The 21,967-nt window shown below is 41.2% G+C and overlaps 1 protein-coding gene across 2 annotated transcripts in view; it reads left to right on the plus strand.

The window, feature by feature from the left end:
• The window catches only part of roraa (RAR-related orphan receptor A, paralog a), a 300,817-nt gene that overhangs the window by 264,069 nt on the left and 14,781 nt on the right, over nt 1-21,967 (plus strand). For both annotated transcript variants that reach the window (XM_020040555.2, XM_010883848.3), the window contains 2 exons: nt 18,509-18,594; nt 19,821-19,962. In XM_020040555.2, the coding sequence (XP_019896114.1) occupies nt 18,509-18,594; nt 19,821-19,962 (228 nt within the window). The remainder of the gene's footprint in view (nt 1-18,508; nt 18,595-19,820; nt 19,963-21,967) is intronic.

Below are 21,967 nucleotides of genomic sequence, written 5' to 3' on the forward strand. Positions count from 1 at the left end.
AGGGAGTACGGTTTGCCAAATTGTTATAGTGATTTGCTGTCCTGTCATTGTGAACCAGAGCTCCAGAAACTCTCCTTCATGGTCTGCTTTAGACAGTAATGGAAATCTCTCTGCTAACTACTGTAGTTTGCTGTTAGACATGTTGGTCAGGATTGTGCAGAGGTGAGCCCAGGTACTTGAGCCCAGGTATGGTCACCTAAGCTGAGGGGTGGAAATTCCAGGGTCTTGGCTGAGTCTGGTATTTATCTTGTTTTACCCAAATAGGTAGCTTAGTCCTAATCCCCATCATGGTGTGTCAGGGCTTGCACATGGAAGGCTTTTTTGTAGAGAGCAGGCGACCTAGACAGACAAGCTGGCAGCTGACTGACTGATAGTCCAGTCCTGGCCTAGTGCACAGATTACAATTGCACTTGTTGCACTTTCATAGCCTTCTACAGTTCTCTTCTGATGGCCAAGAATATGATCAGGTCTGCTGGTTATTACAACAGTGGGAAATGATTTCATGGAAGCTCTGTGCATATTATTTGATTTGGCAGATATAATAGGCCAGTGTTTTACCATGACTATTCAATTGATGCCTGTGTAAATGTAATTGTTTTTGGGCACTTTCTGTGAGTCTAACCGTACCTGCACCCACTTATATGCCTTCATTTCCAGTGCCATCTGATGAGTTAATTCTCTAGGACTCTTGTCTGTGAGATGTCAAGATCTAGTCAGGTTCTGTTATAAACACCTCAGTGTGTATTAATCCATTCATTTTTCAATATAAGTCATTCATGTATGGCGTTATAAAGGGCTGGTTGAATGTGGTTTTTAATCAGAGTTAAAAGTTCTGGAAAAAACTCCAAATGTTTCAACTACAAAACAAGTTATATTTTCTGAAAGAAAATAGTCTAGGGGACCAGCCTTTGGGGTCTCTTGTACAAATTATTCAGACCTTACACAAATTTTTTTAGGGTCAGTGGTTTACTGTTTTAATTTTTCTATAGAATTTGGAGCTACAAAATTAAATATATAGATTCTTTAGACCTGGTAAAGAATACAAGGTTTTTTGCACACAAGCTTTGCTATGAAATTATATTCAGTACCTAAATACGTAGGTCCTACAACTTGGTGTCCTAAATTGATCTTAAAATGTAATTAATTTGCTAAAGGAGTTTGATATTTTTCAGGATAAAAAAATTAAATACAACTTACAATGTGTACAAATGTAGTATTGCAACTATCTAATAAAATAATGATAATTTTAATAATGTGATGACATACAAACATACATACATACATACATACAAACATTAATTAGCAGCATAAACATTTTTAAATGTACAGATGTTTGGTCTGGGCCTTAGAAGCTCTATCTCATCTGACCACAAAACCTTTCTTCACATCGCAGCTGGTTCACTAATGCTTATAGATGATGTTTTTTGAGTAACTGCTTCTTTTATTCAGAGCATTTGACATGATTCATCGGTATACCATTATTCAAATCCCAGCTAAAGAGCTCTGTAGCTCTTTCAAAGTGATTGTTGGCATTTTCTTGACAGTGCCTGAGTGGTTTGCTTCAGTGCTGAGTTTCACAGTCTGATCAATAATCAATAATTTAACAGTGGGGATTTTATCCAGAAAATATTCAATCAACTTTAATGGTTCATAGGTGGAGAGCAGTGATAACCTAATTGTGTCTTTGTTAGAGCTATTTCTTCCATCTGTGTAAACTGGGATGAACATAAAACCAAAGTCACCATAAAATAATTAGTTTTGAAAGTCATTGTTTTAATTTAAAATGAAATAGAAAAAATACATAATAACATAATTTAAAAATAAATTAACATTGTTATTTTGTTTCTAAAATAGTTTTTACTTATTAATATTGTTTTTAATGTGATTTTAATTCTCTAATATCTAAATGTAAGCTACAGTATTACCATCAGTATCCATGTAATTTGTCATTTGTACTGTTGTAAATTGTGTTTTTCATATATTATATACATATTCAGATATTTAAGAAGAAATTGGTATTAATGCATTTGTCACAATTTCGTACATACATTGTATGGTGAAGCGTCTTAACATTTTATTTAAGAACTAATCTGCAAAGGTTCTTATGCACTATATCTAATTCCTAAGTAGGGCCTTTGTGTTTTCATAGATGATATCAACATAGTGTGGTATACAATGCAGCAGTTGAAGAAATTAAAATAAATAAATGATCAATGGCATGATCATCCTACAATTCCATGTTTTAGTACAAAAGGGAAATGAAGTGCAAAAAGTACAAAGACTTTAGAGAGTTCAACAGTTTGACAAGATGTTATAAAACAATAAGAATAAAGAGTATGAATAACATTTATAATGTGTGTTCAAATCTGCCAGGTCTTGTTAAAGAATGTCAGTGTAAGAGCAACTGTGGAGGACCTGCAAATAAACCCTGAATACCACAGTGAATAGTAAGAATCCAAGACCTGACCTGAATATACTCTGGAGAAGACATTATTGTATCCAATTAATGAGCAGAGAACCAGCTTGTTCTTCCAACTGAGTTCTGAAAAAAAATTCATGGGATTGTAATTATTGGCAAGGCATGTCAAAGCCAAATTCAAATAGTTATTTCGAAGACTCCATTTCCATCTAGTCAACTCTCTTTTTAATCTGCCTTTGAATTCGATAAGTGAAAAGTAACGTCAATCAGCCACACTAATGGAATGTGCATTTTGTAATATGCTCAAAGGGAACAGTAAATTGAAAAGAGTTTGCAACCTTTTAACACACACACCAGTGCTGACAGTCAAGCTGCATTATCTGACAGCTGGAGAAGTTAAAAATAACCGTGCTAGCAGCATATTAGACGTATCATTTGGCTTCTAAAGTGAGAGATGAATCTCTGTGTGAATGCTCCTGCCATACCGTGACACAAGGGCAATATATCAGCTTGTGTTTGTCTGTCTTTTTCACAAACTCCAAATGGAATAGTAAACAGATGACGCAATTTGGATACAATCAGTTTTTTGTTTGTGTGCCCTATCAATTTTACATTTAGGTAACAGCACACACATACTCTACAGTGTTCTGTTCTTCCAAGCCAATGTACCTTCGTATATCTTTGCTACATGCAATGTCTAAGCAAATGCTCAGATAGTTTCGTATGTTCTTTTTCTGACTATTATTCTGACATCACTGCATATATAGTGTGCGGAGAGGACTTTTTCTTGTTAAATATTTCTTGTTAAATCATATTTGGATGCTTGTTGTTTGAGAACTTGCTGGAAATGTCTTTATGGAATATGAACCCATCTAGAAGCTTTTTCTGTTCGGACAGAGTAGATAGCTGTATGAATCTTAATTTGACATTATTTCACGTCATGCTCAAGTTTTCCATGACATTCCATGACAGTCTCCCCCATTCTGCATGCATTTTACATCAGGTGTTCTGTGTCATGGTGTAATTTACCATTTAGTATGGTAATCTGTGTGTAACTGCGGGGGCCGTGTTACAGTAGAGTAATGTAAGTCAAGGGATTTCCATTACTTGCTAATGTTTTAGTGGAGGTCTAGGAGCGCCTCTAAAAATCGAACAACATTGTTTTTCATTAATCACTCTTAAATCACTAAGAATACTATAGTGCAACAGTGTGATCTTTGTGTCTTCAAAATAGCACTTCAGGTTTGAACAGGAAACCCTGTAATTTCTTGCAGTTTTCTCCTTTTTGAGGCAGTCTGTTTAATTAGAAGTTTTATTTTTCCTGCTGTAAGCTTTGGCCAGTATTGGACAAGTCAATAACAATGTTGGCTTATGAGAACAGAACATATCTACTTTAAAAGACTGACTTTTCAATTTTGTCCACAGGTTTGTACTAATATCATTGTGCATTGTCATCTTCCTTGATGATTGTATTTGTAATGTTGATAGTATGGTTTGATTAATGTATTTATATTTTCAGAACGCAGCTACATTTTAAACACATTTACTGTTTTAGAAAATGCCAGTTAGTGCACAGATGATATGAAGAAAAAAGTTTTACTTAGTAAAAGTTCAATCTAAATCCTCTCTCCACCCTGAAATGGATAAGTGATTGCAGTGGTCACGGAGATGTTAGTTAACAGACCATTGGGGAGAGTATTGCAGGCTTTCATTGAGGACACTCCTGAGTTTGAAATCGAGCATATTCTCTTCGAATTAGCTTTTGTTTCTTGGGAGGAGAAAAGCATGCAGACATTTAAACTGTATACTTAAACAATTACAGAGATTGGCCCTTATTCAATCTACTTATTATGACATATGACACTAATGTGGTAGAAGTATGAATGTGTTAGATTGACAGAATGAAAGCCCATCGCTGTCCCCTGGTGTACAACTCTGACATATGTTACTCATGTCTCTCATTAGCGAAAATGATCGCTGGAGGCGCCTTCTCTCTGAATTCTGAAAAATTCTGTCTCCTGCTTCCTGTGTTTCTTGCGTGAAGCTTGTGTGAGTGTGTGTGGGAAGCTTACTTTGATGCTTCTCTCTGTATAATCTTCACCTTTCTTACGTGATTTACCCTGACCTTGAGAATCAGAAAGGGCTCAAATTGCTTTGCCATCTAGCAATCTGAGCAAGCACCATGTTTGCACATCCATTGACAAGCCATTACATAAGACATATGGGGCAGACAGTGATTGTTTAATTAACTTCAAATTTAAGTGTGAGAAAAGGATGGGATGAGAACTGGCCATGTAGTCATGCTCTATTATAGAATTCAAGCATGTTTGATTTTATCTCCCATAGCAATTGCATGCTTTTTATGTGACGCATCTAACCTGCAAAGAAATCAAATCTTTAAGATGCAAAAGGAAGTGTTTCCCACTTTATGAGCTCAGCAGGCACTTGGCTGTATATCTGCATTTAGAAATCCAGTGTTAACTCTATATTTGGATTCTACTGGAGTAGATTAAGGATTCTTTACTGCAAACCCATGGGATTCTGGGAGACATAAAAGAGGAGGCTGTTTGCATCCATGCTATAAAAATAATTGCAGGTTTGAAATTGACTGTAATTTCAAGCACCAGCTATTTGGGAGAAGGTTGCTTTGATGTACAAATCCACAATTCACGGGGGATTAGTACCCTAAAGGTTAGCGGTTGCTAATTACGGAAGATTGGTTCTACATATCTAACAAGGCAAGGAGACAGTCTTAATAAATAAGATGATTCACAAGTAAAAGGGATAAGCAGTTGTAATAAGAAGGGATGTATTTCCTTTCCAATACCCTGTAATGTCCCTCTTCTTGTTGTTCGGATTAGAATGAACTGGTGCTATGCCTTATCTTTTTTAGAAAACAACATTAGTTTTAAACAAGGAGATTTAAAGATATTTATTATTTTTCTCTGTTTTACTTAACTCTACCTTGATTGCATATGTGCGTCTCTGTAGTGTAACAAATGCCTGTTACCATACTATCATTAGAATTTGAAACTGCGCTATCATAATCCCGATTTCTATTCCAATAAATATCCTGAGCTAAATGAATCTATTATGTTTTGCCCAGGGCATAAAACATCATAATAACAGCAACCAAGAAAATCAAGAACTTGAACTTAAAAATACTCTTAGTTTCTCCCTGTTACCTCCCATACAATAACCATAGAATTATACATTTCTATGGTGTTATGTATTTGACCAGTTGACTGTGTTTACAAATAGAAAAGCACAGATTAATATACAGACAAATATCATGAGCAGTTACCCCTTAAAGCTTGTGTCAATAGGAGACTGCACAACGAAGCCACTCGACAGGTAAATACTCACTTCTCCTCAGGCTCAGTAACCCCTGTCTGTTACCGGCTTCTCTGGCCTGGTTGATCAGACCTGGACAATCTGGCCTCTCATCCCAGGGTCCTAAATTAAACATGTCTGTGCCGAAGCGGGGGCTTGCTCGGCCACAGGAAACACTTTTTCATCTCTTAATGAACGTGCCTGGGGGGGGGGGTCCCACAGGGTTCTCCACCTCTCATTAGACAGGCGAGCTGTTCCTGTGCTCATGCTGGGGCACAGCCTCCTGGATCTTCACCAGCCCACCTATCCAAGTTCCATGTCCCCATTTCCCCTACCCTGTTCTGGACCCTGGCTTCCCTGCTCACTTATCTGTCACTCCATCTTTCTCCTGTTCTGCGTCAGACCTGACGCCGGATTCCCTGCTACACTGTACCAGGCCTTAGCAGTGACTGGCTTGTTTAGGAGAAAGCAGCTGAGAGGTTGCGTGCACTGCATTGAGATGACCGGGATATGCGGGCATAGGGATAGGAGCATGGTCCTAATGGCATTTTAATGGCCTTGTTTGGTTTGGACTCATGATTTATTGCTGTACTTTCTTCACAACAACTAAACCATTTCTGCCCAGGTCTTAAAGTTCCTGTTTCATGGTAACTTTTAATGAAGAACAGGTTGACAGAACATTCAGAACTGTGTTCAAGAGGCGGCTTTATGACAAACCATCCTATCTTCATTAGTGGTTGTGACAGGTGTCTGCGGTGTGCCTTGTTCTGAGGGCCTGAGATTGATCGCTGTGGCCTTGTCAGGCCCTAGTAAGAGGGAGAGGAGAGGAGAGACACACCCTGTCTGTCTCCAGCTCTGGCTCAGTAGTTCTCTGTAATACTGTGGAAGTCCCTGTCTGTCTCCAGCTCTGGTTCAGTAGTTCTCTGTAATAATGTGGAAGTCCCTGTCTGTCTCCAGCTCTGGCTCAGTAGTTCCCTGTAATACTGTGGAAGTCCCTGTCTGTCTCCAGCTCTGGCTCAATAGTTCTCTGTAATACTGTGGAAGTCCCTGTCTGTCTCCAGCTCTGGCTCAGTAGTTCCCTGTAATACTGTGGAAGTCCCTGTCTGTCTCCAGCTCTGGCTCAGTAGTTCCCTGTAATACTGTGGAAGTCCCTGTCTGTCTCCAGCTCTGGCTCAGTAGTTCTCTGTAATACTGTGGAAGTCCCTGTCTGTCTCCAGCTCTGGTTCAGTAGTTCTCTGTAGTACTGTGGAAGTCCCTGTCTGTCTCCAGCTCTGGCTCAGTAGTTCTCTGTAGTAAACCCTGTCTGTCTCCAGCTCTGGCTCAGTAGTTCTCTGTAATACTGTGGAAGTCCCTGTCTGTCTCCAGCTCTGGCTCAGTAGTTCTCTGTAGTACACCCTGTCTGTCTCCAGCTCTGGCTCAGTAGTTCTCTCTTGGAGTATCCTGTACAACATCTCCTGCCTCTCCAGTGGAAAGTATTGACTGCTTCCTGGTGTTGATGAAGCAACAAAGCAGGGCAGCTTCCTGGTTAAGACGAGACAGTGGTGGGGTGAAAAGGGAGGGATTCACTGCCTGTCACCTGACTCTTAAGAGCCTTTGCATTGGAGCAGAATGGGCTATAGAGCTGATTATTACTCCAGGGCTTTGGGATATGTTTATGCAATCATTAATCTTGGCACTTCTTTATTTTCCTGAGATTAAGCTCCACAGCACATTCACCAATAGTCACTGAAGCAGGTTCACCCAAAGGTAGGAGGAAGCTAGTCAGAGAGTGCTTTGCTCTGGCCCCCTTCTGCAAGCTAAGGGAGAAGTATGCTTTGTGCATGGCTGCTTAATCCTGCCATGTTTAACAAAACCAGGCCAGTGTTTATAGGCCTATAAAAACAGCGGTGTAGGGGGACTGCCTCACACGCTGTAAGCAGTCTGTGAACTCTGCATGGCAGCAGACTACCTCTCATACCCCCCTGTCATCCTGGAATGTGCTGCATAAAGCCTGGCTCAACAGGGAAAGAGCATGGAACTCCTGATTTGGTGCAGTTCCTCAAAAGTCAGTGGAGAAAATAAATAGCCATTTATTTGCATACCCGGGACTAAAGGTGTGTATGATTATGATTCTTACTTTGAATTGCATTATAACAGTCGTTTCTACAATTATACTTAATCAAGCCATTCACATTCACAGTCATTCATTTGGCTTTAATCATCCAGAATTTACTTATAAAAAGTTTATATTTACCATGGTGACCATCAGGTGTTTGGAGTAATCATTATTCACATTTAGTATAATTAAATATAAATGATATGTGATGGAAATATTCCCAGTTACACTACTAATAGTGGCAGCTTTTGTTAATTGGACAGTAAATGTCTGTCGTTCTTACCTACAATCCATTTGTTTCTCTACATTTCCAAAGAAAACCAAGTCAAGGTATCGCTTGCATGGTGGAAGACAAAACTGCCAGGTGAAAAAGCTGTGAGATAATGACTGGATCCAGTGTATGAATAAGCCCTCTTTCTGAGGTGTCATGACACTGCTGATCTCTACAAAGGTTGGGGGCCTCTAGTTTCAGCTTTATCTCCCCTGGATCTACAGGGGATAGGATTTAGTATCCCTGCTAATGTAACAAGCCCCATTTGTCTCAATCACACATCCCTAGAAGTATCGTCTGGCTGTTGATGTCATTCATCTTGCCTGTCCTTGCCTTCTCTTTCCGAACTGATGAGAACACAAGACCTTCAAACGGAGAGCCAGAGGAAGTGTAATGTCACTCGTCAGCCTACAACAAGTTTTAACTGTTATCTAATGGAGGCTCAAGCATGTACTGTGTATATAAACAGTACTGTATGTATATAGCATCCATTGTAAATGCATGGATTCTTTTTTTTTAAAACATCTCTAAAAATAAAAAGCAACCACTTCTGCAGCAGAGATAAACCAAATTCCAATTCGTTTTTTTTCCCAATATTTACTGTAGTGTCAAAATTAGTTATTTATAAAACAGGTCTTAATTATTGTCTGCTGCCTCCATACATTTGCAATGGAAAGACAGTTGGCCTTGAGGTCCATCTTTCTGTGGTGCACAATACATGTTATGTTAACAGATATAAGAAGGGACTGTGATATCATGTGGAAACTCCGGTCTGAGGAATGTTTTGACACACAAGGAGGCTATGTCTGAGAAATCCTGTTATGTTAAGGCTTCAGTTAAGTGTTAGTGGGAAAAAAATCCCTGGTCATATATATGGGGATTACCATTGTTTTGATTATAGACGATATATAAACGTTTAGCTGTACAATATAATTGCCCTATACTCCTGGCTATAATCTAGTATTCATTATTATCCTTTACAATGAAAACACGGATCCCTTCTATTACTTCTGGTTCATGCAGAGTTTTCTCTCAGACAACTGAATTCAAGGTGATGATTGCTATCTGGAGCCAGTCTGTGATAATCAGTGTTATGTGTGAAAGCATGTTTTCCTAAGAAGAGCACATAAGGACAATTACTGTCAGCTGAAGTATTCTCCCTGCCTGCTCTCCATGTGTGTTCTGGCTCAGTGCCCCTGACCCACTGACCCTGGGCATCAGCTTGGGGCTGGACCTCGTCCATAACCTCCGCCCCACTTGGGGGACAGTAGTCGCTCACTCACCAGCTGCTGTGCATGGGTCCCAGTAGACAGGATTTTTATTTCCCCTTTAGACACATACAAACACACGTTGTGCGGATGTCAGTCTGCTCCATGTCGTCATGTGTATAACCTACTCTTATAAGCATCATTGAATAAAGCATAGCAGTGGTCAGGACTCACAGAAATGCCTACTAATACAGCAATTATGGAAGAAAGGATGTGGTATGGTGTGGCAGTGGAGAATTCCCTTGAGCAATGGAACAGTCCCCTTTGTTCTTATGCAGAGGTTCTTCTCTGTAATAGATACTGCATATTGAAAGTTTCATTCTGTACAGTTTTCATTTTGTCCCTGTGTATGTCTCTGTGTATTCCCATGCCAGTGTGGTGGCTGGGCATCGCTGAAGGGATAGGAATAGGAATTGGATTTAAAGGTCTGCAAGGAACGGGTCCGGAAACAAGTGCAGGTGAACTGAAATAATCATAACAAACTGTAACATACTGTAACAAATGAGTCCATAAAGAAAAAGGCATGTAGGCCAACCTAGAACAAAAACGTAGCTGATTCCATTGGATTCACATTTAGACTGGACTTGACTAAGGCTGCATGAAATACAAATGAAAGGCGGTGTTACAGGAAGGGTGAGTGATAGGAAACAGGTGTGCATGGTTATCCGGTGATCACGGGAAGGGCGTTGGAGAGTGAGTGTCCGGGGAGCTGATGACAGAACAGGGCATTTGACAAGACATGACGGGATGGCTGGCGACTAGAAGACCGGTGAGGTTGATCTGCTGAGTGGGAGAGTCGCTGTGCGTCGGCCCAGATGTGACAGCTCCACAAACAAAACATATAACATTACACAAAACCTCAGTAAGCAAGTAAAGTGCAAAGACAGAACTATATACATTTAAAAGAACATTACATAAATAGACTTCATACAGTTAATACAGTCATAGATGTTCAGTGATGTGCCAATCTCACAATTCATATTATAATACAATACAATCCAATGCTTTACTTGGATTGTAAACACATAGTTTCAGAAACATTACTATCCATTGCTCTATTGAGAAAGTTGTTTTGTCTGTGCAGGTACTGAGTTCCAGGACTTTACGCATTCTGTTCTGCAAACTATTTTGTAAAGTTGACAATATAGGCATGACACGCAATACCTCACCTAGTCAACAAAATCAAGTTGACGTTGCTTTTTGGCCTAAATGCTAAGTGCCATGTTCAGCAAAAGTCTAACCCCCCACACCACATTTTGAAAACACCATCCCTAATGTAAAGCATGGTGGTGGCAGCATTATGCTTTGGGGATGCTTCTCAGTGGGAGGGACTGGTGAGTTAAGGTTTAAGGGAAAGATTAAAATACAAAGAGATCTTTCAAGATATTATTGACTAAAGGGGTGAATACTTATGCAATCATTAATTTTCAGTTTTATATTTGTAATCAATTTAGAAAAAAAAAAATTCTCTTTGATACTGTACTATTTATTGTGTGGATCAGTTAAAAAACTTTTTATCTTTAGAAAATGCTACTTTCTTTAATTGCCCCATTGCTTGAGCCTCCTGTCTAATTGAGGCTCAAGCATCTTTCTTATTTCTCTGCCACTTTACAGACATATTGGCTCTTAATCAAGCCATTAACAAGACTTCTCAGTTCAAGAAGCAGTAGATCAGAAATTCCTTCTCTATAATTCTGAATTGTGATTTCAGCTTCAGTGATTATGAGTTAAGTCCAGTGTCATTCATTCTGAATACAAAATGTAAAAGCCATTTAGTTTTCTATATATATATATATTTTTTTTAACTAAGCACATAAATGCTGGGTTTTCTAAAACCATTCATATTTTAAATGAAGGTTAATTGATTTATTTTCCATTTCACTCTATTAGTTGAAAATGGTGGATGTTTGCTGCTCAGCTCTCACAGATTACTATGACTAACTGGGATCCGGAGCTGAGCAGATTATATGTGTTGTGGTATCAGAACAGAACGTGGTGTGCCCTCAAAGACTGGGACTCAGGGAGTGACAGAAAAAGAGGTGGTGTGCCCTGTGGCACTAGAGTCCCCTGCACCGAAGCACAGCTTCACCTGTCACTGATCAGAGGGAGAACCTCAGGTGAAGTGGGCAGGTCATGACAGGGACGTGAGGAGAGCTCCGCCTCACATGCTCATCTTCAGGGTGCTTGTCTGCTCGGTTAACCTAGGCTTTTGTTGTTTCCCCAGAGTGTAACAGAGACTCCCAGTCAGGAAGCTCGTCAATCTTTGCCTAAACAACACATAAATTAGTGCCTAAATTACTTTCTCCTCTGGCGGAGAAATACATATGGAAAGATGGGTGGTGCTGTGTTTTGGGAATACTCTTCCCCTCCTGTTCCCTGTGTGTTGAGGGTGCCAGAATGCATTTCAATAAGGCTGTCTTGTAAGTACAGAGTTAGAGATGTTCTACTGTGGTACACAGGGTGATGCTGAAATATAAAATATTGACTATTGAATAAATAAACAGTCATATGCATGAGTTGTCCACACCTGGGCTTTGGCAAAGTAATATCAAATCCCATTTTATTTGTCACATGCTTTGTTAGCAACAGGTGCAAATGTTAAATATTTATTATTTCCAAAAACTACTATAGAATATCTCCTTCAACATGGCCACTTATCTCAAGTGAGGCTTGCGGTTGATGAATTAGCAGGACGCAGCATGAAGACATTTATCTTTTTCCCCCCTCTATTTTAGTCATCATGGTAAGCAGGTGCACTGGTGAGGCTCTACCTGTGCAGATCACATGCATCTTTGACCTTCCTGTCTCCAAAATGTTATTTTTGGGTGGTTGCAAAATTCCATCCCAAAAATATTTTAGGCAACATTTTTGTTTTTATTCAGAGCCAACTACCCGCAACATGTTATGACATCAGCATCTTTGCCACACCTCGTCCTATGTGCCTGGCTTGCTCCTGTCTTGTACAGCTCGCCCACACCTGTGCATCCTGATGCACATTTTTCCATCATGCCCCTTATGGATATTGTGCGAGCCTTGCAACCATGATGTCACTCTTTAGTCGCTGTGTGTGGCTACTACGCTGCAAACTCATTTAAATATCAACAGCAAGCATAACATTTGATTAACACTTGATAATACTCTGTTAAGCCGACGTGATCATCATTTGTTCTGGCTGGATGACATAAACAGCAGGGTGGATGGATCACTGACCCTCCCACCCTGCTCCATCCCTTCTACATTTTGAGCTCCCCGCCCCGAAAGGTCTGTGCATGGCCCTACGTGATGGTGTAAATACCGCTAATGACTTCAGTTGGTTCTTGGGTTCCTCTTCTGGCGAATATCTGTATGTGATGTCTCTGAGCTGTGCTGAGGTAGAAATGTCAGCCTCGTGGTAACAAGCCAACAGGTCCAATCCCCGAACAAATGACACGTGTATTCTATTCTGCCTGTGCTCCGTACCCCTGTCACCCTTTGCCACTGACATTCAAACAACCTTTCTTCTGCTGTGCTCTCGGAAATAAAAGGGTGCTCATTCTGTTCTGTCAGGCAACATGACAGCAGTGCCTTAACGTATAAAAAGAGGCATGAACTAATTAACTAAGCGCTTGTTAGATTGTCTATCGGATTTTCATGGTAATCAATTACATTTCATGTTTTTTTTACCCACTCTACCAACAGTATTTTGTAATTGCTACCAACTCAGAGATTGTCGTGACATATTCCTGTATTGTAGCCCTGGCTGTTAGTCATGTGTCATTTGCTAAATGTTCTGTTGTTTGCGATGCAAAATGTTTAGTAGGAAATGTTATTAAACTGTTTTGTTCATGTCTGTTGGATTCTCGAGCCATTGTTGATCTGACCATGATGCTGCTGTGTAAACAGACACAGCACTGCTGTCCATTCACTTACATAATCTCCAACATGAGCCTGCCGGATTGCGTCATTAGCTTACCGTCAGCTGTCAACAAACACTCACTTTCTCCTCTTTTACCACAAGGTGCACATTTAAAAAGAGTTATTCATGTAATCATTTTGGAATGCACACCACAGCTGGGTGGATACTACAAGGGTAGATGAAGACACTATGCATCAGTCTATCAGTTTTTCCATCACTTCAACATTTGGTATGTTTGTGACTTCACATGTAACACCCTTGTAGTAGGTGTAGTAGTTCATGATAAAATATAGCTCAAATCACTGTGCCATAGCCCAGTTGGGTTAAGCTTTCAGCCTCTGTTTGTGTAAGGGATCATCCTAATCCTCTAAAGGTTATGCCAGTAAATCCAGTGGTTCAGGAAAAAGGAGTTTGCACTGGAAATAACTAGGAGAGCCTCTGTAGAGGCTTGTTAATGTCAATATTTGCGATGTCCTTCATATATTGCTGCACTTTTCCAATTATAATGCATATAAAATATTGCTTTGCTTGCTTGAGTGAGTCCTAGGATCACAGATGACAAATGCCATTTTGAACATGCTTATCATTAAGAAATAAAAGCTTTTTAATGTGTGTTTTTACCTCAGCTGCTATGGAGCACCTGAGCTACTAAACTGTCCATAACAACCCTATAGCCAATAAGATGCTGTGTAATCTCAAGAATTCACATCTTAAATTCTCCATTAAAGGATCAACCTTTTTAAATAATTGATATTCCTACAATATATTTTGTCAACACCACACTTTGCTGCTAAAAGATGCTCTCATGTAGAAATAAAGCTAGCATATTTTTGAGGCACAGGGGAAAATGCTTACTCTGACAACAACTGTCTTTGTAGTTCTTATGTCAGCAAGAAAGCCCTAGCTACAGAACACAGTATGCTATAAGATGGTCCCAGTAAGCAGTTAGCATGGATATAGTGAAACCTTTTTTCCCATTTGGTAAACATGTTTCACTTCATTTCCTGGGGTTTAGTATGTGCAGTGTTTGATCTCAGGGCGTTTTGGTACATGGTGAAGGCATGGGGGACACACAGGGGGCTTGGCCTCTCCCATTGTTCCTTGTGATCTGAGTGACACAGTATCCCCATTCTCTAAAGGGACTTCATGTGATGAGAATCAGTGTCCTGAAACTGCACAGTGACCAACACGCAGAGCCCCTCTAACATGCTGTGCCTATGGCAGAGCTGGGCTTCTCTTTTACTTGAAGCTAGGCTACTACACAGTCCTCTCGCCATGCACTATCCATTATAAAAGCTGCAACCTGTCCAGACCAGGTTTTGATCTTCCACCCAGGCTCTTAGTCATTACTCTTTTCATTCTTTCTGTAGATGGGTATTTTGTGACAGTGTGAATGCTGCCGTGTGATTCACAGCACATTATCTTTGTGCCTCAGCAGGTCCCCCCTCTTTGATGTGGCCTGGGTGTGGAGGCGATCTCACAGTGCTGTGAGGAACGAGAGGCTGCTGAGATGGGCTTTAGCAAGGCTGCCCATCGCACTGTGCCTAGCTTTGATGTCTTAAACAGAGCAGACAGGGCTGCCTGGCAGGCAAGCGTAGAGGCAGGCTGGCAGGGAGGGAGCACTGAAGACAGGCAGGCAGAGAGGCAGACAGGTGCCGTGAGGATCAGTAGCAGTGCACAGCGTCGGTCAAGCCCAAACATAGACCAAGCAGCTTCCCACCTCACACGAGAGGCAGTTAACAGGCTTAACACCGTGGCTTGTGTCAATTGATATTGACTCCCAGATCTGAAGTACTTAAGCGCAGAGCCTTTATGTTTGACTATTTGTTTTGATTTATTCCACACTGGGAGCCAGCGGTAAGTTGTCCATTTAAGACACGGTGGGACTCATGTGGACATCTGTCAGACTCTCATAGGCAGACGGGAGAAGGCAGTCTGAATGAGAAGGCAGCTTGGTCAGCGATTGACTTGAACTGATGGAGTAGCTGATCTGATATTCATAATGTACATTTTCAGCAATAATCTTTCATGCCTCTCTACCTAAAGCAGCTTATTTCAAATTGAAAATGACCATAGATTTAGATGCACACCACAAAGCCTACCCTAGACTGACAGGAGACAAACACTGCTTTACTGTTGAGTGCACAGAGCATTCATAGGATTGTGTAGTAGTGGAGTAAGAAGGTGTAAGCTGGTGAGGCTGTACACATTGAGGGCCTTGCTGCTGCACACAGGGCTTTGTGAGCCATGCTCTTGTGTGTGTGTGTGTGTGTGTGTGTGTGTGTGTGTGTGTGTGTGTGTGTGTGTGTGTGTGTGCGAGTGCGTGCCCATCCTAGACCGGTCCAGCCCCCTGCCGTTTCCACTCCCACTGCCTTCACCTGATGTGGCATAGCCTCTGTCAGGCCTGAGCTAGCATCCAGCCAGCCCTGCCACCTTAGGGGAGATGAAGGCATCTAACAGCTATGCTTGGGGGTGGGGGTTGGGGGAGACGTGCATCAGCCTAAGCCTGGAGCTCAGGGCCTGGATCCTGTGCAAGAGAGGAGGCTGGAAGCAGGGAGCTGGGCACAGTAGAAGACAGATACAAACAGTCATAGTGACAGCCCTGCACTGCCACCCAGCGGCCAGGGCCCAACAACACAGCCCAGTTTCTTCACCTCAACCCAAGCCAGCCTTAATTACAGCACGCTCCACTTGTGAGTGCATATCAGAACAAATGATGTAAGTAACGAGGCTGAACATTCTAAAGGAGTCGCAACACACTGCACCATTAATGTTCATGAAGGGAGAAGACATAAACAAACAATGCAGTGCACTGACCATACTGACAGAACCAAAACATCTGACTGGACACAATGCTGAAATTAATTGTTAATTGATAATATCTTGGCAGGCTAAGTGCATTGGCCACCATTGTACCAAAGTACCCACAGTCCTAACTAGAACAAACATTTTTTAACACATTACTCCTGTACTAGCCTCTTTACACTGGCTGCCTGTTAGGGTTAGGGCTGGTTTTAAGGTTTTATTGTTAACCTATAAATCAATACATGGACTTGCTCCTACTTACTTGGATCGCTGAAATGATCCAGCCATACATACCTACACGTAACCTAAGATCGCAAGATGCAGGCCTTTTTATTGTACATAGAATTTCTAAACAAACAGCCGGAGGCAGGGCCTTTTCTCATAGAGCTCCACTACTGTGGAATGATAATTAAGGTTAGATATGCAAACTTTCAAGTGTCTACTAAAGATTCATCTCTACAGCATGGTCTATGATTAGGTGTAGCCTGGCCCAGGGGCGTGAAGGTGACCAGAAAGGCTTGATACTGTCCACCCTTGCTGTCTTGCCAGATGGGCTCCCATCTCCACTGGGATGCCCTCCCTCCAATGCCTCTCAGGGGCGGGGTCACTGACTTGTTGTTGTTTCTTTATTGCGCACTTGTGCAATTGGGCTGTGCTCTTCTGGCAATACTCGGCCCTCATTCAGGGTGGTTGCGGTTGGTGGGTGTCCCTTTGGTTGATGCTTGGCAATGTAGGTGGATTGATTTCCTGCCTGTTGGGCCCTGTCCGCAGCCTCCCCCAGATAGGGGGACCCCCCTGTCTCAGTCCCAAGGTCTTACGCTGCTATATTATTGTGCTGGGGGAGTAGGGTCAGTTCTCCTTCCCCACTATAAATCCTTGTTGATATGAGGAATGCATTTTCAGAATTTTCCCAGTCTTCTCCCGTTTTGAACTTAGATACCTGATGATTTCAGCTGGCACTGTGCTGACACCTCACCCTCCCCCGTGTTGTCCCTGTCCTTGTCCATCTGGTCATGCTTCCGACCTGGACTAAGTTTAATTATTCCAATTTGTACTCTTAATATGTTCACCCAGCACAGCCAGAAGAGGACTGGTCACCCCTCTGAGCCTGGGTCCTCTCTAGGTTTCTTCCTAAAATTTGGCATTCTTAGGGAGTGCTAGGGAAAAAACTAAAACATGCACCCCTTTGGGTCCCCAGGACCAGGATTGGGAAACACTTCTTTAGAGTTCCTCAGTGCTAACAGAACAGGTTTCTAGAGTTTTTCTTGAATGTAGGAATGGTCTGCGTATAGTGGTACAGTGTAAGTAGGTGAGCCTACATTCCCTGGGCAAATATGACCCTGCTCTTGAAGATTACTAGGTGTGGCGTGTAGACAGCTGTAGAATGTTGTCATGAATGGAGTCGGTTTTCCTGACTATTATTGGGAACCTTGTGTTAGCATCGGGGTGCCGTGACGTTATATGTTTTAGATGCACTTATTGTCAGCACTACTTAGATTAGGCAGAAATGTTAGTGGTCTTTGCTCTCATTGTTTATCTGTGCAGTAAGAAGAAACCACTATTTTCTTTCTGTGTATATTATGGATATTATGTTTTTTCTGGTACTACGGTGTGCAGTTACCACGGCAGTCTGAGATGTTGGAGACGAGGAGGAGACCTGGGTTATAGATAGAGATCTTATGTTGAGGCAGATAACGAGTGTCAGGCTGCAGTGATAAAGCATGAGAGCTGTAGGACAGGCTGGGAGTTCTGCGTCTCAGATGCCTCTTTGTGTTCCGCTGCCCTTTGGTCTGCTGCTCTGCTTTTGTACAGGAGGCTGGGATGGATCAGGCCTGTCAACAGCTGAACACTATCACCCCCACTAAACTCTACTGCACTTTACTACTGTCTCAACCAACAACATCTTTTGCCTCCCCTCCTACCTCTTTGGGCCTTATACAGAGCAATGCACTAGCCAAGTGGGAATTGTATTGTTGCATACTGAATTTACTCAGGGTTTACTGCTGTGGTTTAGAGGGTTTTGCAGTTAAAGAGGCAACATTAAGTATTGTTATCCACTGGGGAATAATTGCGGTTATGTGGATGAATGATAGTCTTTCTCATTTACTAGGGCTAGGATTACAACTGTATAATGAAATAGGGTTTGTTGGTAGCTTTGAGGGTTCCTCATATAATTTGTTCCTGCAGTGTAAATCAACATTGTTAGAGTGGTTGGCTGATGGCTCAGTGAAAACTCAAAATGGCCTCTTTCATGCACGATTCAGTAAAAATAAATGTAATGTGTGAAAGTGAGGATTCAAAGTAATTGGATGAAATGTTTTTGAAGATCAGTACACTTTCATGTACCAATAGGCATCCATGGTAATGGTATTGTACTGTAACATGTGACAGCAACATTTTTATTTTCTTTTATTCTCTCCAGCTCAAATCGAAATAATTCCCTGCAAGATCTGTGGAGACAAATCATCAGGCATCCATTATGGTGTGATCACATGTGAAGGCTGTAAGGTAAGCAGGAAGCACCACAACCGTGGGAGTTACAGGGGAAGGAAAGAGACAGGAAGCAGAAAGTCTGGGGAAACTTACAAATGAACACATTTTGAACCTGTTCTATAACTTTTGGAATGGTTTTGCGAGAAACTACAAAGTTGTGAACACAGAGAGCATCCCTGTTAAAGTGGTCAAGCCACAGAGAGGACATCACAGAAATCCACTATTATCAAGTGACTGCTCTGCCTTGCACGGCTTCTTGCTCTCAGGGACATACTTCAATGTTTCTGCTTCGGTTGCAGCTTATTCTTGAAATGAAATCATCAAAAGAAGTGCTTTGAATTATAGTGAATTGTTGTTTGTTTGTTACAGTATGCCACTTTTATTGAAGCTAGCTTTTGAACTGTTTCATATACACCAAACATTCATGGGGAGGGGAATTTATTTTGTGCTTCTAGTGTGTTCTTGTTCTTGCGCTTGTCACCAAGCGAGTCATTAGTATTCCTCCGACAGGCAGCAGCACCTTTGCTGTTTTCCTCGTGTTACACAGAGACAGGCTTCTCCTCAGAGTGCCTCTCTCTCGTTCTCACACAGGCTGCCTAGTAGAGAAAAAACACTGAAGTATAAACTGCTGAAATGTTTCTTTAATGATTGTTAATTACTCCGGGCAGAGAGGTATTTAATGATATGTGCAAGTACAAGGGTTTGGACCATAAATCACAGGATTATTAAAGAGTGCTGCTTGTCACCGGCAATTCTAGCCCGGCTTCCGTAATGGCTGCCATTATCAAGCAACTTGGCAGCTGTCAGCTGTTTTCTTGTAATTAAACAGGCAATGAGCGGCTAATTAAGACATATGTGTAGGGAGCAGTAGAAGGGGGGCTGTTAATGATGTGCTGGAATCAATTCATTAAGTCATAAAATGAGAAATCTAATCGATATGTGTCATCCTTTAACACTGTACATGTGGGAGCCCTGTTACCCAACACTAATAACACAGACTGTTGAAAATTACTATCTTGCATTATGATTATACTGAAACAGTTTTCTTGTGCATTATCTCATCACCAGTGACGTCCATATTGATGAATACTTTAGCTTTCATCACTTTCAATAAGTACCCATTGAAACAACACATCCTTTTCTCTTTAGAGAAAGAAATCCAAGCAATCATTGCTTACAGCTGTGGTTCCTATTGAACTGTGGTTCATATTGTATTTTGGGCTCTCCCTCTTCTGTCTCAGGGCTTCTTCAGGAGGAGTCAGCAGAGCAATGCAGCCTACTCATGCCCCCGTCAGAAGAACTGCCTGATTGACCGCACCAGCCGCAACCGATGTCAGCACTGCCGGTTGCAAAAGTGTCTGGCAGTGGGCATGTCACGGGACGGTAAGTACCAGTGCCAACATGATTGGAGGGGATGTAAACGTTTCTCAGGCAGGACAACACATGAAATTGAAAAGAACTATATGCAGAGAGGTTGGAATATGCTTACTGAATGAAAGGTTGAAGGAACATTGTTATCAAAGTCCCCACTCCCTCAAAGTTGGTAGTGGAGTGCGCTCTAGGGTAGACAGGCGTCACGGGTTCATCTTATATGGACACATAACCTGGTGCACTTTCCTCCATCAGTTGGCATGGCTGCAGTGTCAGATGTTAGTCCTGAAAGAAAGTAGGTTTGATGAACATACAGTAAGGTCATTAGGATGTGTCATTGGTGCTGTACTGGTGCAGTAATGGGAGCACACAAGTCAGTGTCTACGGGGGGAGGAGGGGCTCCTGTCGGACATGCCCTGGCTGGCTGGTTAGGCTGACCAAGGGATCAGAGTAGGCCCGGCCCAAAACAGTTGGCTGCAGTCTAGCTTCCAGAGTCTCTAAGCTGTTCTTTTCACACAAACACACACTGATGTATTTTTCTAACCCTTAGCCTAACCATATCCTAAACAAAAAATGTACATCAATAACCTATGACTGACCTTATCCTAACCTTAATGTTTGACAAACTGAAACTGATGCCTAACACCAAATTGAACCTCTAATGAATAAACCTTATAGTAGCCCCAATTCTAAAACTATCCCCAATTATATGTTCTACCCTACAATCTCTGTAGTAACTTCTGGTCTAAACTGAGAGAATTTCACTCAGTTGTACTCATTATAATTAACCAAAAACTTGGTGCTTGTATCAATGATCTTGTGATAAACGATACTTACAATCAAATGTATTTCTAAATCAATCAAATTTATTTATAAAGCCCTTTTTACAATAGCAGTTGTCACAAAGTGCTTTATAGAGACACCCGGCCTTAAACCCCAAGGAGCAAACAACAGTAGTGTTGGACTGTAAACCATATGAAAGAAAAATGTCTTATTTTGAATGCAAGATTTACAAGGTCACGAGTGTTTTGTGAAACCAATTTTGGAGTTAGGAGTTTTGGAAAACCAAAACATGTTACTGATAATAGTACCAAAACAAACAAGTGGTATTGAAAAGAAAAACTAAAATGTTGCCAACCTGGGAGAAGTAGCAGCAGAGACACATGCATCCAGCAGTTCACACAACAATTCAAGCTATAAGTGTAGATCCTGTAAACACCTATAATGACAAGCACTGAATGTCATTTAACTTTAAGTAGTGCATTTTAAAGGGATTTTTGCCTACCTTGTTTCAGCAATGCAAAATAGCATGCATTAGTATGTAGCATTCAATTAGCGTGTTCACTGCGCTCGTAGCAGGAAGGAGGATGCACTATTGCTGGGCTAAACTAACATGGATTCACACAAAATCATTATTTTTTTATCTATTGTTTATTTTTTAAATGAGGTGACCGTAATCATGGGTGAGTAGTAGCAGAGCAAAATTGGAGCAGGGCAGGTGACCACTAGTTCAAACCCTCCCCGCACTGGAGCCAGATTATGCTCACACTGCTCTTGTGCTCTAGTCGAGGCCCACTTCACTGAGGTCCCTTCACTGTGAGTGTGGAGGTTCGTAACTGAGGTGTTTGATCTATGGTAATTGTAATAATTAAAAGAATATTGATTATAAAACAGATGCATTTTCTGTTAGTAAAGAGATTGTGTTAAGCACTGCTCAGTGTTATTTTGTATTTGTGTTTATTTGTTATACATTCATAATCATACTGCAGGGTTTTTGGTGACATGAAAGATTTATTCCCACTAGGTCTTAAACAAATATCACACTGAATTTGTTGTTTTTCTTTAGCCAAGCATATTCAAATAAATACAGCTCTGGAAAAAAATCTAACTTCTCTACATGTATGGCAGCCATTCCACTCCAGTGTCTGTTAAATTCCAGCACAGGCACACCTCATTTTACTTACTGATTAGGTACTGATTAGGTGATTACCTGACCCAAATCTAACTTAACAAGGAA

This window comes from Esox lucius, chromosome 19, assembly GCF_011004845.1.
Source record: "Esox lucius isolate fEsoLuc1 chromosome 19, fEsoLuc1.pri, whole genome shotgun sequence".
Lineage (NCBI taxonomy): Eukaryota > Metazoa > Chordata > Actinopteri > Esociformes > Esocidae > Esox > Esox lucius.